Source organism: Triplophysa rosa, linkage group LG8, assembly GCF_024868665.1.
Source record: "Triplophysa rosa linkage group LG8, Trosa_1v2, whole genome shotgun sequence".
NCBI lineage: Eukaryota > Metazoa > Chordata > Actinopteri > Cypriniformes > Nemacheilidae > Triplophysa > Triplophysa rosa.
In genome coordinates, this window is record NC_079897.1 from 15,670,721 (window position 1) to 15,687,581 (window position 16,861).

Consider the following 16,861-nt stretch of genomic DNA (forward strand, 5'->3'; position numbering starts at 1 on the left):
CAAAAGAAGATACTTTAAGAAATGTGTTAGTGGTTTTGTGTCCATACAGTGGAAGTCAATGGGGGCCAATGTTGTATCTTTATTGTGTTCCACCGACAAACGAAAGTCATACAGGTTGGTAAAGTATATAAATAAATTTGAATACATTTTCATTCATCCATCCATCTTTTCCTTCTTTATCCCACCTGATCAAACTTCTTTTGTCTCTTCTCCAGAGCAGTGCAGTTCTGTCTCTCTCTCTGCAGAGCGATGGTCATGTCTTCTATTTCTTCTCTCAAGCGCTCTTTCTGTCGCTCCACACGTTCTTTCTCCTCCTCTTTGGCTCTCTCTCTCTGTGTGGCATTCTCCAGCTCTCTCTGCATCTTTCTCCTGGTCTCCTCCCCGGCCTCCACTGCTGCATTCACCTCCTCCATCTGCCTCTTTAGATCAGCCAGCTGCACAGACACAAGTTAGGAAATTAATACATTTCAACATTTCAACTTCATTTATGCATTTGGCAGACACGTTATAAATCAAGTCCAGGCAAGTTTATTTATATAGCGCTTTTAACAAAGTCGCCTTGTTTCAAAGCAGCTTTAGGCTCGATTCACATGTCGCGTCTAAAACCGCGCGGAAAACGCGAGCTGCACTGTGTTCTCCTTTTTTTCCAAAGCGCCTGGACTTTGCGCTCTCCTGGCATCTGTCATCGCTAAGCAACCATGGGCCACGATAGCCGTTGAGACGAGGAGGTATAAACAAAGGATATATGGATTACATGCACTGAAAATACCTCGCAATAACTCTGCTACTAGATTTAGTTATGCTGTGATCATCTGTGTCTCCATTTTCATTGAACTTGTCTATATTGGCTGGTTGGTTCTTGTCACATGACCTGCGGTGCACTTGCGCCTTTCTGAAAAGTTAAGATTTTTCATCTCGATGCGGCGCCGACGCTCCTGAAAAAAAAGAGCGCGTCGCCCCTATTTCCGCGCGGCTGCCGCGCGTCTACATTTAAAATAACGAATATGCGCACGGAAAAGACGCAAAATGTGAATCGGGCCTTACATGACAAATGAAACACAGAAGATGAACATTTCCTAATAAAAGCAATGTTAACGGAATTTACGGCAGTCTCCCGCTGAGCAAGCCAACACGGCAACAGTGGCAAAGAACCAAAACTCCAATGATGAAAAAACTTGGGAGAAACCAGCCTCAGCCGGGAGGGCCAGTTCTCCTCTGACACATTACAGCTGCAGTCAGTGCCTTTTGAGTAACAAGGAGTACATTTTTGTGATAAACAGGAAGAGCCTATTCGTAGTGATTTATTGAATTGACATTTGTTTAAAACTGTTTAGGCATGATAATAATAGAGGCATAATGTAACTGAGTGCAGCTAAAAAATTTAAAAGGACTATTCAGAGCATTCAAGCTATACTTTTTTTCTCAGTATGTGTGTTCTTTGGAAAAATGAAATTGCTTTAATATAGATAAACTGACACTTTTCCATCTTGATCTATTTGGACATGTTTCCATTTACTCCATTTGGAGTGAACCGATCACAGTGTGTGTGTGTGTACCTGCTGCATGTGGTTCTGAATCTGACGTGTGAGCTCTCTGGTCTTCTCCTCCTCCTCCTCTACCCTCTCCATCAGCCCTGCTTTTTCCTCCTCGAGAGCGCGCACGCGCGAGCCCAAAGCCAGCTTCTGCCTTGTCTCCTCCTGCAGGAGCTCCTAAAGCGGGACGCACATTTAGCGTATTGAAATAAAGAGGCCATTCCATTCAAAGACACTTTAAAATAGAACAACAGCCAGTATGAGTGGAGAATCTCTTGGCGGGTTATATGCTGTGCATTCATCCAATCGTGAATTAGTGATGTGTCAAGTGTTTCAAAAGCTCTTCAATTTAGCCCCATGAGCCTAATAACAAATAGTGGAAAATAGTCAAATAAAACATACACATTTGCATACGCACACACAAAGTTACCTGAACATCATGAAGTTGACTCTCCAGACTGCTGACCTCCTTACTTAGACGATGAGATTTGGAGTCAGATGAGGAGAGAGAACTAGACAGAGACTCAAGCTCCGACTAAGAGAGAGAGAGAGGGAGATTTGAGTTTCCCAACATCCTCAACTTTAGTTCTTATGTAATTATTCACAAGGGAACACAGTCTTGCCTACAAATGAACTCTATTCAGGCCTATTTGCTTTTTCATTCATACCTGTAGTTTACTGATTCGCTCCTCTCTTTCCTCTCTCTCCCTCTCGGCCTGTGAGAGGCGTGCGGTCAGTTCCTGTAACTGTCCTTCCGCTCTCTTTCTGCCCCTCTCACTCTCCATCCTTCCCCCCTGTAGAGTCTTCAGCTCGGCGCTCAGGTTCATGCGCTCCTCCTCCAGGACAGCCTTGGCCTTGTCCAGAGACTGACGTGACTGTGGACGCACACGAATAAACACAGCTGAGCTGAAGCACGGAGACGTGTAACCGGCAGTGTAACAGTAACTTGTAGACACACACACGCACACACACACACACACACACACACGCACGCACGCACGCACGCACGCACACACACACACACACAGAGACTCACTCTTTTGGAGTTATCTAGCTGCTCCTGCAGGGAGTCGATGGAAGCAGTGTGTTTGATGCGGAGCTCTGAGAGCTGGGCTTCATGACGACGGGTCTCATCCTCTAAACACCTCTGGAGCTCTCCTAATTCAGCCTCACGTCGAGACCTGCACACACAAACAGGGTAAAATATAAAATATTAAAACAGCTAAAAACACACCACTTCTGGGAACACTTGCAAAGAACACTCATTCTTTATTAAAAATGATTTATAATTATATTTATTATAAAATTATAAAATTATTTTTTCTTTTCATTGTTGAAACTTTGCATAGCACTTTTCATGTTATGGCACCCTTAAGACTAATCACCTTGTTTTTCTTATTTTTGTAAGTCTCTTTGGATAAAAGCGTCTGATAAAAGCTTAAACTTGAATGTAATTTTTTAGTGAGCACTTGAATTAATATTAATTCTTTAAAGTCAATGGATAGAGTAAAATCAATTGAGGTTGAAAGATTTACATTTCATAATTTATCTTTTTTTATATATATTTTTAAACACTTTATATTATTTCTTAAAGGTTACTAAATGCTTCTGCTAAAAACTAAATACAATTGTTGTCGCTTTTTAGTGTGATTTTATTTTTTAAACATTATAATATTTCATATTTACACAAAATTTAGACTGGATTTAACATACTGTGATAATAACCATAACTTATTGAATTCCTATTAAATCAAATCGAACCACATAACATTTGAATACATGACAATGAGACCACTTGAATGAAAATAAATTGAATTTGAGAAATAGTTCCCTACATTTCGGGTAATCTTACATTAAATTGTAAGATTTAATCTAAATACATTTAATTTATATTATTTTTGTAACAAAAATCAATTGACTGGGGCATGTTTTGTGGTAGGATCTAAACACACACACGCACACGCACACGCACACACACACACACACACACACACACACACGCACACGCACACGCACGCGCACGCGCACGCGCGCACACACACACACACACACACACACACACACACACACACCTGAGCTCTTGTTGAGCAGCTGTAGTGTCCAGTGTATCTTCTAGTTCGGTCCTTAGAGCTTCTAACTCCTCCCCCAGATCTCTCCTCTGTTTCTCAGCTCTCTCCCTCATCCCTCGTTCATTGTCCACCTCCTCTTTGAGCTCAGAGACCTGAGACATGGCCTCCCTAAGAGCTCGCTGAGCCTCCGCACGCCGCGCGCCCTCCTCCTCCAACCTGACAGACACAGAGAAGAGACGCCGTTCTGAATCTTATGTTTCATTAGTGTTACTTTATAGCGGCAGCCTAGATTATTCAGTGTGTACCGTGTCTGTAGTGTGGTGATCTCTTTCTCTCTCTGGCTCAAACTGTTTCTCAGCTCTGTGGAGAGCAGACTAAAGTCAGACATCTGCTCCTGAGCCTCCACTGCTTCTGCTTCCATCCGTCTCTTCCATTTCTCCTGCTCCAGACGACCCTGCTCCTCCCTCTTCAGACGCTCTGAGAAACAGAAAGAGATGTTTTGGTTTTGTTTACATTAAAGCATTGGAGAGAAACAGAGGAGAATTCATTAAATATAGCAATGTTTTTATTAAATATGTCAAAACTTTAATTCAGCCTAACCCACAGCCCCAGCAATACCGCTTCAGTCCACCAGGGTGAGTTTGACAGTTACCTTCTAAATCAGCAAGGACAGCTTCCTGTTTGTTTTTCAGCTTGTTGAGACTCTTCACCTTCTCCTCTTCCTCTGTGAGTTGATCTGTCACCTCATTCAGTCTCTCTTCCAGCTGTTTCTTCTCCTGACAGAGCAAAAGAGATTAACAAAACCAATGTAAACTGCTAAACTGAGTTTATTCAGATGGATTAAATTCAACTAGTCTCTTTAACTACTTTGCTTAATCGGTCCCTCTGCTCTCTCAGCATCAAGGTCTCGGTCTCCAGATTCTTCACTTTGCTTTCCAGCGTGACCTTCTCCAGCTGGAGGCGCTGGCGTGTCCCCTCTTCCTCCTCTAGCTGCTCCTCTAGATCCTGAGAGTTAGAAACACCAAGATGTTGTTGACAGAAGATCTTCAATCATACTGGACCTCTAACGCTACACACTCTTCCTCACCTGCACATGCTGCTGCATTCTCTTCTTCTCATTGGTCAGCTGGAGAGTCCTCTCTTCTTCCTCCTCCAATCGGGTCTCCAGCTCTCCTAACACATCCTCAAGCTCCTGTTTGCGATTGGCCAGCCGCGCTCTCATTTCTTCTGCTTCTGCGAATAACTCCGCCTCCGCCTGGAGCTGGTCGGTGAGCACAGACTTCTCCTCCAACAGCTGTCGATGAGAAAGACATCGGATGAATATGAAATCAAACATTTGTTTATTACATATACCAACAAGTGCAACAAAATCTTATGAAACCTCAGAAAGAGAGCAATGATGAATGCACCTGCTGATTTTTTCTGTCCAGTTCAGTGAAATCAAGCTCCATTTTGCTGAGGTTATCTTTGGCTTTCTGAAGCTGTGCTTCACGAGCTTGAATCTCCTCATCCTGTCGGGTCACCTGCAGCAAGGGTTTGACCTGCGCGAGAGGTCAAAGGTCAAAAAGACAAATTAACATAAAATACATGCACGCACACTAGGATCATGTACTTTTGTGATGATGAGTACCCATAAGAAAGAAAAATGACAGATCTTCTTTAGAGATCTCTTTAATATCTCAATCATTTCTTCAACGAGATTAAACGGACAGCACATGAAAACGTTTGCTCCCGCATCTCAAATATTTCTCAGAAGAAAATCTCAGATGTGAATTTCAAGAGAAATCTCAACAATCTACAAACATTTCTCACAAGATTATTTTACCTATGCAGTCTTATTCATTTTGAAGCTTACTTTTTACGATTTTCATTTCTCCCAAGCAATTTTTGGAGTGACTAAAAAATCGGAGACTAAGCTGAAACTTAACACAACGGACAATGCCATCGGATTTCCTGAGCTATGAAAAAGCAACCTCTGTAAAATAATATTTTCCTCTGGGTAAGAACACCATCTGCAGTATGTAGTAGAAAAGTTAAGTATGCTGGTATTGGGACATAATGATCATTTCATAAAATTGTGTCTTGCCTCGGTCCTGTGCTCACACTTCCCTGCTGAAAAAACAATAGAACCCTGCCCAAAACGCAACAGAAAATGTATTGGTGGATTGTATTGGTGGGGTGTTCTGGCAGATTAATCCTACTGGTATAATGCCCAAAACACACTACAAAAAAGAATTTTGTAATGGTTTAAACGAAAAAAGCTAATGGTTCGAAATGGTATTTTTGAATGGAAACCATTAGAATTTCTGTGATGGTTTCTATTTGGTTTCTGAGGTTCTTTTTTAGTAGGGTTATTAGTTTAGTGAAGATATATACGGTTTTAGCTGATAAATCTCTATGTTGCTGTCAGGCCTTGGGAGAGCCGTGTATTACCTTGGTAAAGAGTCTCCACCACTGCCAGTTTCTGAGCTTCAGGTACGCTGCACAGTTTCTCTGCATCACTCGCAGAGCGCTGAGCTGCTGCTGTTTCTTATGGAACGCCCTGCAGAAACACACATCATTAACACACACACGTAAGCGCTGACCTACCACACACACACACACGCGCAGATGTTTACCTCCTGGCGAGGTATCCACGGGCAGCGCTCTGAAAGCGGATGATGGTGTCGGTGATCTTCAGGTCTCGTTCTTCCTCTAGATGAGCCAGAACTCCAGCACGGAAGAACACTTTACTCTGTCCCACCCGGAAAAGATTCCTGTCCAGCTCCAGAGCGCTTATCTGAGAACAGTAACAATGTTAGAAGAGTGTCGACAAGTTTGAGACGACAATGAAAGGGTGTCTAGGTGAGACACCTAGACACACCTATCCCCAAATCTCTATGAATCTCTGCAAATCTCTAACATTATGAACCATCAGTCAAAAAGATTTAAGTTTGGGCCACTTACCATGAGCTCACTCGCCTGTTTCCCATCCATGAAGGTTCGAGGAATTGCATTTGGAGTCAAGATCTCGTACCTGAAAGACAGATATTATATTATAAATTGTAACATACATCATCCATACATGTAGTGTAAAAGTAAAAGAAGCTTAAAATGTAAAGAGCTGCTATATTTTGACACACACCTCTGTCTGAACTCCTGAAATGGGATGCGGTTGGGGAAGCCCTGTCTGCAAATCCTGATCCCCTCCAGGACTCCATTACACCTCAACTGATCCAGAACCAGATGAGGACTCAATTTTCCTGCCTGTTTCAATTCAAAGAACAATTAAAGAGCCATTTCAGTTATTTATAAATATTTATTTATGTTATATGTCGTTCTGTCTTACTCGTTTCTCGTGGTTGGGGATGATGCAGCGCAGGAAGTTGGGGTTGGTGTTACGGAGGGTGGCCATTAGTTTAGTGAGGGACTCTTTGTAGAGTTGGCCCACTGTGCGGAACATGCCCTTCTTCGTCTTGAGCCCAGCTGCTCCAAAATTCACTGGTCCACTGCTCTCACCAGACGACACCTGATCCAGACCCACAATCCTCTCCACTAACCGGCACAAAAAAAAAAGTGTTAGAATGTGATAATGTTTTAACTGTGCTCTGCGTCTGAAATCACATACTGTGACAGTGAGTGAATTAAATGAAGTACCTTTCTCTTGACTGATAAATCAGCAAAAGTTTCTTTCACAGGTATTTGTCATTTATTACTGTAACTTTTAGAATTTGGCTCCTCAGCTCCCGTGGCCTCATGGGATACAAAAGTATCCATCCGATGCATACTGAGAAGTCTCAGCGTAGACCCTCCAGACATTTCTCACTTAAAGTTTTTCTTGCATACTGAGGTTTGGGACATACTACTCATTACATACTTTGCACATACTAGTTATTAAAGTAGGCGATTTCAGACGCATATCACTGTTGTTATAGATACAAAGTAGCTAGAATCTACAGAATCGGGTTCTGTTTAGGCCAAAGTCAACATGTCTCATGACATTTCTATGATTTTTGAATGATAATGTTATACTTTCATGTTAGGATCAATTTTTGTCTTACATTGGCCAAACAGAAATCAATTCTGTGAGTGCAGTTGACATTTACAATACAAATGCTTTAAAGTGATAGATCACCCAAAATGACAATTCTGTCTTCATTTACTTACCCGTCTTGTCTTTTTAAACCTGTATGAATTTCTTTCTTCTGAAAAAGATATTTTAAAGAACATTGATAATCTAACAATGGCGTACCCATTCACTTCTATTGTTTAGACACCAATGCAAGTCAATGGGTACCGCTGTTGTTCGGTTACCAACATTCTTCAAAATATCTTCTTTTGTGTTCTGCAGAAAAAAGAAAGTCATACAGGTTTGGAATGACAAGAGGCAAAGTAAATGATGACAGAATTTTCATTTTTGGGTGAACTATCCCTTTAAGAAGAAAATGCCTTAAGGAGCATAAACGTCAGATCACACCATCTAAAATGAAATGTAACTACAATTTTTAACCAACTCGTTAAACAAACTACACATACTACTCCGCTACAACACACATCACATCAAAATGTGATGAAATAGAGAAGGCAAACTACTAAGAATGAGGACTTTCTAATGGACACACAGTTCTGACACAAGAGGGTGAGTTGGTAACTGCTGGAGAGGTTAAATAAAAGACGAGCAAGCAAAACCTACTGCTGTCAGAGCCATTGGTTTGCATTGTGGCATAGGAGTCAAAAAAGTACACACGAGGAAGAGTTTGAATATCTAACAGGAGATTAGAGGAGGGAAGAGGAGAGACGAAAGAGGAGGAGAGGTGAAAGGGAGAGAGAGAAGGAGAGATCACAAGCAAAGTATTAGTCTGCAATATATTACAAAGTTAAATATTAGTAATAAGGTAAAATATGAATATTAATTTGATTAATGATTTTTAATCATTGTTTAATACTAAATGGCAAGCGATTATTTAATCATCATATATTTTTACTGTGACGTTTCACTGACCTGGTCAGTACGAATTAAATATCAAAAAGTAAAAATATCCCTAAAACTGATTTTTCATACACCAGCCTGTTTAATCACACCTTATACGCATGGTTTTTACACACCCTCTCTCCAGAGCTCAGAGATGAAGGGATCAGATGACTGATGCAGGAGAGATGCAACATTATCATTCAAAGGATCCATGTTCTTTACCAACCATTCATCTGCCTTATAATCCACCTGAACAAGATGAAGAGAAATAAAGAAATTTCTTAGGTCAATAACATTCACAAGCCAGTATATGTTTACTTCATTTTAAATGTGTTTTTATAGATACAATCTGCAATTTTTTGGTTAAAATAAATTGAAATACAATAAAAATAAATTAGTTATTGAATCCTTGCGATTCGCAATGGTAAGCTTATAAAATTGAATAAGATAAGCTGTTGAATACAAGCTGTCATTTGACTCACATGTAAATAAATGTAAGGTTTCCTGCAATTTAATGTATCAAACAGAGATGGGGATAGAGAGGCAAAAGTTACAGACAGCAGCTATAAAAGACCATTGTGTGATTTTAGCGGCATCTAGCGGTGAGGTTGCGAATTGCAACCAACAGCTCACTCCACCTCCGCTTTCGAAGCAATACAGAGGCTGAGAGAGGACTAAGATAATAATGTATTTACGAAACGCTCTGTAGAGCAGTTTGTACATTTAGGGCTACTGTAGAAACAACATGGTGAACTACATGTAAGGGGACCGTCGTATGTAGATAGAAATAGCTCATTCTAAGGTAATAAAAACATAACGCTTCATTATGTAAGCTCTTTATACACCTCTGAACACATAGTTATGTATATTATGTTGCATTTCTGTCAATAGATCCTCATAAAATAAAATTAAAAAAACATGCACTATTTAGTATTGTGAAAATGCATCCTAAAAAATAGGGTAAATTATTTAGATTTCACATTGACTTCAAAAGACAAAATGAATGGAAAAGTTTCTCTAACCTTGCCAGCATAGTGTACGATGGAGAAATCAGCCTCTTCTTTGATCTGCCGCGGCCGCATGAACTTCGGATGTGAACCCTGCTCGGCTGAGAGCTTGTCCACAAATGAGCGATCCGTCGCCCTTGGAAACCAACACTCTTCATCCAACAATGCCAGCACACCAGGAGGATGGGCCTGCAGAACCATCCAATCAGCAACATACAGTTAATAAAACTACTAATGAACAGCTAATGGGACTGCTAGTGAGAACCTGGCTCTCCATGATATGCATGAAGATCTACACACACATAATACACTGACCGGTCTCTCGATGAGGTCGATACAGGGCTGAAGATCCAGACCGAAGTCAATGAAGTTCCACTCGATGCCCTCACGCTGGTACTCCTCTTGTTCCAGCACAAACATGGTGTGATTGAAGAGCTGCTGCAGCTTCTCATTGGTGTAATTGATACATAACTGTTCGAAAGAGTTCAGCTACAGAGACAGAAAGCACAAGAGACGTTAATTTATGTATCAGATAAATAATAAACAGCTGTTAAGACCCTCTGGTCAGCTCACCCACCTGGAAGATCTCGAATCCAGCGATGTCCAGGATGCCGATGAATGAAGCTCCCTGTCTCTGTCTGCGGTCCAGCGCTTTGTTGATCCGGTGCACCAGCCAACGGAAAAGACGCTCGTACGTGGCCTTCGCCAAAGCCTCCACTGCAAAATCAGCCTGAGCAGAATAACACATGAGAAAAATTAGCTTTCTCTTAAAATCAGCCAATCAAAAGACATTTAAACTTAACATTCAGCTGTAAGGCAGGAATTTGGACCAGTGAGATTTCACAGTGGACAGGCTAGCCAGCATAATTGCATCAGAAATTAAAGGGGTCATATGACACGACCAAAACAAATATTATCGTTTGTTTTAGATGTAATGCAATGTGTACACACGATTTAAGGTTCAAAAACGCTGTATTTTTCACATACCGTGCATGTTTGTATCTCCTCTTTGCCCCGCCTCTCTGAAACGCGCAGATTTTTTTACAAAGCTCATCGCTCTGAAAAGCGAGGTGTTGTATTATTAGCCAGTTAACCAGAGCGTAGTGATTGGTCGAATACTGCACGCGTGTGACGGAAATATAACGCCTCTTACCATATTTGGAACATCAGGTTCCAAAGCAATTGTACTGACAGGTACGCCCACCTTACTTGCGTATACATTTGGGCGGTCTCAGTCAAATCATACCACGAACTGACGAACATACACGTTACACGAGGCGTTTCAGGCAGGTCTGGGTGAGCATTCGCTTTTAGATAGAATGCATCTTTTGTTCCGACACTTTAATTTTTGCAATTTTCATGTCTAATACATGCATGGGCAACTTATAACACACCAAAGACACAGAAAAACACGTATTCGCGCCATATGACCCCTTTAAAACCAAGAGTATTGAGATGCTGTGTCGTCCAATTTCTGTCAGGACCACTGTCGTCAAATATTTAAACAATAGCAATATTTAATTAAGGTTGGCGGAATGAAACTGTTCTGGGCAAACTCTCGCCTGACCATGCAGCCTTGCGTATTTGTTGATGCTTTATTGCATTATTCCAAGGTAGAAGCAGCACATCTGGAGCATTTAAAAGCACTTACATGAACCCACAAAAAACACATACACACACACCTGCTGCTTGGTCTGGGCCTTTTGGACGTACTCCCGTCCCACTTTGATGCGAGGAGTGAGAATGGCTCGGCTGAACTCCAGCACGCTGATGCCCAGCAGGTGGCAGAGTTTCTGAGCTGCTGTGTCGTCTGGCATTGAGGCCTGATCTGTGTTTTTCTCTTTTTGAAACGTGATGTTGCCAAATTGCAGCACTGCAGAGATCACCTTTAACATCGCTGAAAAAACCAAGACATTATTTTTCTTCTCATAATCTCAATTCAGATATTTTTTTAAATATGAATCACTGGTGCCTTATATATTTCCTCTTACAGATGGACTCTTCACTGCTGAAGCCCATGATGGTCATAGAGTCCATCGTCTGTGTGAAGTTTTCAGAGTCACTCTGACCAGTAACAGGTAGTGAGCCCCCACACAGGAAGCGGTACTGATCCGCACTGCCCAGCAGAAGCTCCTCTACAGAATGAGCAAAAATAAATGAAAATGTTAAGTTAAACTTTACAGACCCCCAAAAAATGACAGAGTTTGAGAGATGTGTGTGTGTTTAACTATCTACTGACTTCTGATGGTTTCAGAAGCTCCAGAGAGGAACTGGTAGAAGATATGGAAGGTTCGCTCCTCTTTAGCCTGGCGAATGGCTCGAGACTTCTCCAGGAGATCTGATACACACTCGGGTTAAAGAAAAATGTACTTGCACAAAGGCAGGACGCACCTCTGCCTATCTTTATATGTTTTACGGAATAAAACACGCAGCCGCAGGAGAAATGAAGAGACTATTTGAAGACTATTTTCTGCTTTTTTGAATTTACTTCTTTAGCATTTTGGTTTCATTCTGTGAACTGCTAACAATATTTCTCCCAAATTTCTAATAATTTATTGTAGAAATTATACTGTAAAAATATTTGCAGAAAATGAAAACAGAAAAGATGCTCTATATTTTTCAGACCTCAAATACCTACTGCAAAGAAAACAAGTTCATATTCACTTAAGCAATGCAACAGTAATATTTGTACATGTATTGTTGCTGGATTTTTATCACAGTTTCCATGTGTCTTGTCATGCTGTCAGTCTTTCACATTGCTGTCGGATGACTTTGTCATGCCTGAGGTTTGATTTTGTTGAATTTCAACAGACACTGACTGGAATGGCCACAATACATCTAGAAATGGTGATTAAATGAAAATTTGGAATGGTGTCTTAGTTTTGTGTACTGTATGTGTATTATTGTGAAGTTTAATTCATCAATTGTTTGGATACAAGTCTCAATGTTAGCACCAACAATATATCCAGCAACATCAAAATTGATCCTGATGAATTTCCCCTAAAAAAAAAATCAAAAATAAACATGTCAAAGTTTTTGAAATCAAACATGACTTCTTGTGATAAATATTATGAAGCTGAGCTTACAAATCTGGAAGAGTTGTCGTTTTTGACAGTCTTTGCGTTGCCAAAGGCCTCAAGAATGGGATTAGCTTGCAGTAATTGTCTCTCTAGTTCCCCCTAGACAAAGGACAGAAAGAACAGCACATCACTGCAGTTCAAATATTACCCACAATGCACCTCAGAGAGGAAAACTCAGCATCAGCATGTGAAATGATTTTTTCACAATAAGGGAGTGAAGCCAAACACTCACATTCTGTCACAAACATATACATGCTTACAAGTTTGTACTAAAATTGAACCTGGATCAGACACGCACACGCACATTCACACACACATAGCTGAGCAAAAGCCTATAGCTGAAAAAACAATCCGTGTAGGTTAACAACCTCTGTCTAAGCGTTGAGGTTTTGCTCTCACACATATAGACTTCTACGGTCTATGTGGGTCATACAATAGCACAGCAAAGCTTTCATATGCATAGAGCGCCCACAGTGGAAGCATTAGAGCACTACAATGTATAAAGTCATATGCAGGCCGTACTCACAAACTGCACAGTCTGTTAGTCCACAGAAAAGAGAGAGATGGAACGAACATACAGGACACACAGGGGATAAAAACAGAAAATAACATATAGATGAGCCAAAACATGAAAACATGTTAACAAACAACCACAACACAAATACATCCACACACATTTATTAGACATATGATACATCACACAATCATGAGATTAAAGTGCCAGGACATGTATTAGAGTCGCTGAACGTCCTCCTGTGAGGTAAACCACGCACGTGAGTGTTATGAAGAGATCAGCCCTCACTCACCCTGTTCACAGCACTGCTGCCTCGACCCAGAGACCGCGTGCCGTCCATCTTCAGCACAGAGCGGAGGAAAAGAGCGTGGGAGCAGAAGAGAAAAGCATAAAGAAACAGCAGGACCCAGGAAAGCGAGAGAACAGAGCGGGCGAGAAGAGACGAAATTATAACGTTAAGAGAATAAGATGGAAATGAATTTAGTTGTCGGGTTTTGTTTGCTTATAGCCTAGATACACCAACATAGATACACCAGCATTTACGCCAATGCTCAACAATAAGGTTTTGGGAGAGTTGACAGGACTGTCACATGACATGTGGTCATGGAGTTCAGGTTATCTATGCAAATTTAACAAAAATGTTAATAAAATTTAATATATATATTTTTTTCGTCAAATTTAAAAAATATAGGGTTAGAAATAATAAAAAATAATTATTATTTTTATTATTATTTTTAAGTGGGGTCAGTTAAGAAATTGTAGAAAATTTAAGTAATTTTATTACAAGTAAAATTCTATTCAAATCCTTATTGTTGAGCTTTGTAATGAAATTGTAGAACTTTAGGAAGCAAAGGAAAAAAATGGACTGTGTGCATGGGCTGACCTAAAGAGACCCAAAAAAATTATAATTCTGTCAACGTTTACTCACCCTCGAGTTGTTCCAAATCTGTATAAATTTCTTTGTTCTGATGAACACAGAGAAAGATATTTGAAAGAATGCCTGTAACCAAACACTTCTTGGCCACCATTAACTACCACAGTAGGACAAATTACAATGATAGTCAAAAGTGCCCTAGAACTGTCTGTTTTCCTACATTTTTCAAAATATCTTCTTTTGTGTTGAAAATGTGTTGTATGATACTCAATGGGGGCCAAGAATTACAAGCATTCTTCCAAACATCTTTCTCTGTGTTTATCGTAACAAATGAATGTATACAGATTTGGACCAACCTATGGGTGAGTAAATTAAGAATTTTTATTTTGGGGTAAACTGTTCCTTTAAGAGAACAGTTGTTTTTGTCTCCTTCTGATGGTTTTTGTTCTCACCTGAAGAGCGCTGTCTTTAGATCGACCCAGTGTGCCAGACTTGTGTGAAGACGCCACATGTGCCAAATACTGAATCACTTTTTTAGTGTTCTCAGTCTTTCCTGCACCAGACTCCCCTCTTAACACACACACAAACAGAACAAATAAACACACCACAGACACGGCCGTCTGTAAAAACAGGTTCAAACCGCAAGGTATTCGAACAATCAGGAGATGAAAAGACTGAATATACTTCCCCTTCAGACTACACACAACACAAAATACATCTGAAACAAATGGCAACACATGTAAGTAAACAGGCAAAAAATGAAGACCTGTAGAAAAACCTGTTTGGATGTTTAGCTATGTCAGGTTTGAGGAACCAATAAACTTTAGCCGTATTATGCAACTCTGTGTCTAATAAGATAGAGAGCCAACTCAACACCAGCATTCCTCATTTTCTCATATTAAATGTTTAATTTTTTTATAAACTCTACAGAATGCTCGTTTGATGCTCTGGATGAGCTACCAAACAGTTCTGAAGTCTTTAACTTTATATTTCCACAAAAACGTAGTTATACTCAAACATGTGGTCACAAGCTTCGCGTGATACTCACGTGCACAGGATGGCTTGATCTTCTCTGTCTGTGTGAAGAAAACAAGACATGCGAAAAAGGACATGTGCATAAATTACAGTCATTGTTTGCAATGATTTTATAAATACGAAAACTTAAAAGAATAAGATGAAACATCTCATAAACTTGCTTTGAGAATAAATCATATAAATACATAATTCAACACATTCAGTTCCATTTACATATATACTTTAAGTTCAATTACATTTAATTACATTAAGGGCGTTTATAAAGTCATCAAACCTGTATTTTTAACACCAATTAAACAAAACTTTAAATGAATAGTTTATCTCATCATCGTCCAGTTTATCTCATCATCGTCCTATAATGTTTTTAAGTTTTAATAACACTGCCAGTAAATCACCTGTCTGTTATGAACAACATATACATAATGCCATAGACAAATACTTTTAGAAAGCGATCTGAAAACCCACTGACTATGATCAATTTCAGTTTCTCAGTCATGCCTGGGCAATGATCGACCTTTATCAGAAAATGAAAAACGGCTTGATGCAGAGGTGTGTGAATAAATTCACAAACACTGAAGCACCCTACAGCAGGTTAGTTGGTTGCCATGGTACCTTGCAGCATGCTCCTGTAGGCTGCCTCTGATATGGCATAGATATGAGGCGGCATCTCATGCCTTTTCTTCCCACGATACATCTCAATAATGGATTCTGTATAGATGGGCAGGTTCTTATAGGGGTTTATCACCACACAAAACAGACCGGAGTACGTCTGTGAAATCACACACAAACACAAGAGTTCAAACAGTCGGAAATAATGATGTTGTATGGCAAACCTGTCAAGAAGTCTCCTACTGCTACAACAACTAGAAAAAATGATTAAAAGTACAAGAACTAACCCAAAAGTTTGAGATGCCACATTTTTTTCTACATATTCATAAGCAGCATTTTGTATATGTTTAAAACAGCATTGTGGCAAATAGCACAAATATAAAGCAAGTTCTGCAAATTCAGCACACACTCACAAAAACTGAATTTCTTATGCTTTTTACACATACTGGATCGATTGTATGCCTTTATTTCAACTTGTTCATTGGACCAAATCGAATGTAGTAAATACTGGGCTCAAGTAACTCAGACAGTAACCGTTGACGGATCTATTATGAATAAGGGCCCTTGGTCTTGTGTGTGTATGAATGTGCATGTGTGTTTGCACTTGCCTGACTGCATTCTGCATGAAACCGGAGCAGAAATTTGAGCGCTAAACTAGTAATGAATAAACACGTGTATGCGTGTGCATGTAACGCTATCCTGCTCGCTTACTCAGAGACAACCCCCCCCCACACACTCATGTGATGTGCACAGTCAGGTGAATAAGTCAGACTGAATGAGGTGAGGAAACTCATCTAAGCTTGACATGGGACTTACATATATGAGTCCTGAATAGTATCTGTCACGGAGGTTGTGTAAGACTGAGGCCTCATTGAGGCACGTGAGATCGGCCATGTCTTCTACTTTACTGAAACGGGGCGGGTTCATTCGCTGGAGCTCCTCCCTTGAAAGTGTCAGTTTCCGCCCGCTGTCTGTAAGCTCCACCTGCACTTCGTCACCCCGCTCCTCACGCATGCTTGCAGACTGACAGCAAGAAAAACAAACAAAAAGTCGTTAGGGAAAAGATTGAATGGGATCACTGTATACTGATTTTTAGGGAGCAAATTTCTTGTTATTTCAAAATGCAATTGATTTATAATTAACTATTGTAACCATATTTACGGTAAACTGTAAACTCGCTGCTTACACGT

At 40.2% G+C, this 16,861-nt stretch overlaps 1 protein-coding gene across 5 annotated transcripts in view; it reads right to left on the reverse strand.

Annotated features, from left to right (window-relative positions):
- myh14 (myosin, heavy chain 14, non-muscle) overlaps positions 1 to 16,861 on the reverse strand; it is a 32,303-nt gene that overhangs the window by 9,593 nt on the left and 5,849 nt on the right. Inside the window, exons 3-34 of one of the 5 annotated variants that reach the window (XM_057339452.1) lie at positions 16,488 to 16,694; positions 15,675 to 15,831; positions 15,076 to 15,103; positions 14,480 to 14,597; positions 13,446 to 13,493; positions 13,166 to 13,177; positions 12,646 to 12,738; positions 12,496 to 12,559; positions 11,799 to 11,897; positions 11,551 to 11,694; positions 11,242 to 11,456; positions 10,137 to 10,289; positions 9,875 to 10,048; positions 9,575 to 9,748; positions 8,687 to 8,801; positions 8,274 to 8,345; positions 6,930 to 7,135; positions 6,726 to 6,847; positions 6,548 to 6,617; positions 6,220 to 6,380; positions 6,035 to 6,143; positions 5,011 to 5,142; positions 4,689 to 4,895; positions 4,469 to 4,606; positions 4,254 to 4,377; positions 3,907 to 4,078; positions 3,605 to 3,817; positions 2,569 to 2,713; positions 2,201 to 2,407; positions 1,963 to 2,067; positions 1,557 to 1,709; positions 186 to 434 (exon numbers count right to left, since the gene is read on the reverse strand). In XM_057339452.1, the coding sequence (XP_057195435.1) occupies positions 186 to 434; positions 1,557 to 1,709; positions 1,963 to 2,067; positions 2,201 to 2,407; positions 2,569 to 2,713; positions 3,605 to 3,817; positions 3,907 to 4,078; positions 4,254 to 4,377; positions 4,469 to 4,606; positions 4,689 to 4,895; positions 5,011 to 5,142; positions 6,035 to 6,143; positions 6,220 to 6,380; positions 6,548 to 6,617; positions 6,726 to 6,847; positions 6,930 to 7,135; positions 8,274 to 8,345; positions 8,687 to 8,801; positions 9,575 to 9,748; positions 9,875 to 10,048; positions 10,137 to 10,289; positions 11,242 to 11,456; positions 11,551 to 11,694; positions 11,799 to 11,897; positions 12,496 to 12,559; positions 12,646 to 12,738; positions 13,166 to 13,177; positions 13,446 to 13,493; positions 14,480 to 14,597; positions 15,076 to 15,103; positions 15,675 to 15,831; positions 16,488 to 16,694 (4,386 nt within the window). The remainder of the gene's footprint in view (positions 1 to 185; positions 435 to 1,556; positions 1,710 to 1,962; positions 2,068 to 2,200; positions 2,408 to 2,568; positions 2,714 to 3,604; positions 3,818 to 3,906; positions 4,079 to 4,253; positions 4,378 to 4,468; positions 4,607 to 4,688; positions 4,896 to 5,010; positions 5,143 to 6,034; positions 6,144 to 6,219; positions 6,381 to 6,547; positions 6,618 to 6,725; positions 6,848 to 6,929; positions 7,136 to 8,273; positions 8,346 to 8,686; positions 8,802 to 9,574; positions 9,749 to 9,874; positions 10,049 to 10,136; positions 10,290 to 11,241; positions 11,457 to 11,550; positions 11,695 to 11,798; positions 11,898 to 12,495; positions 12,560 to 12,645; positions 12,739 to 13,165; positions 13,178 to 13,445; positions 13,494 to 14,479; positions 14,598 to 15,075; positions 15,104 to 15,674; positions 15,832 to 16,487; positions 16,695 to 16,861) is intronic. The other 4 variants (XM_057339453.1, XM_057339455.1, XM_057339454.1 and 1 more) reach the window with 4 other exon arrangements.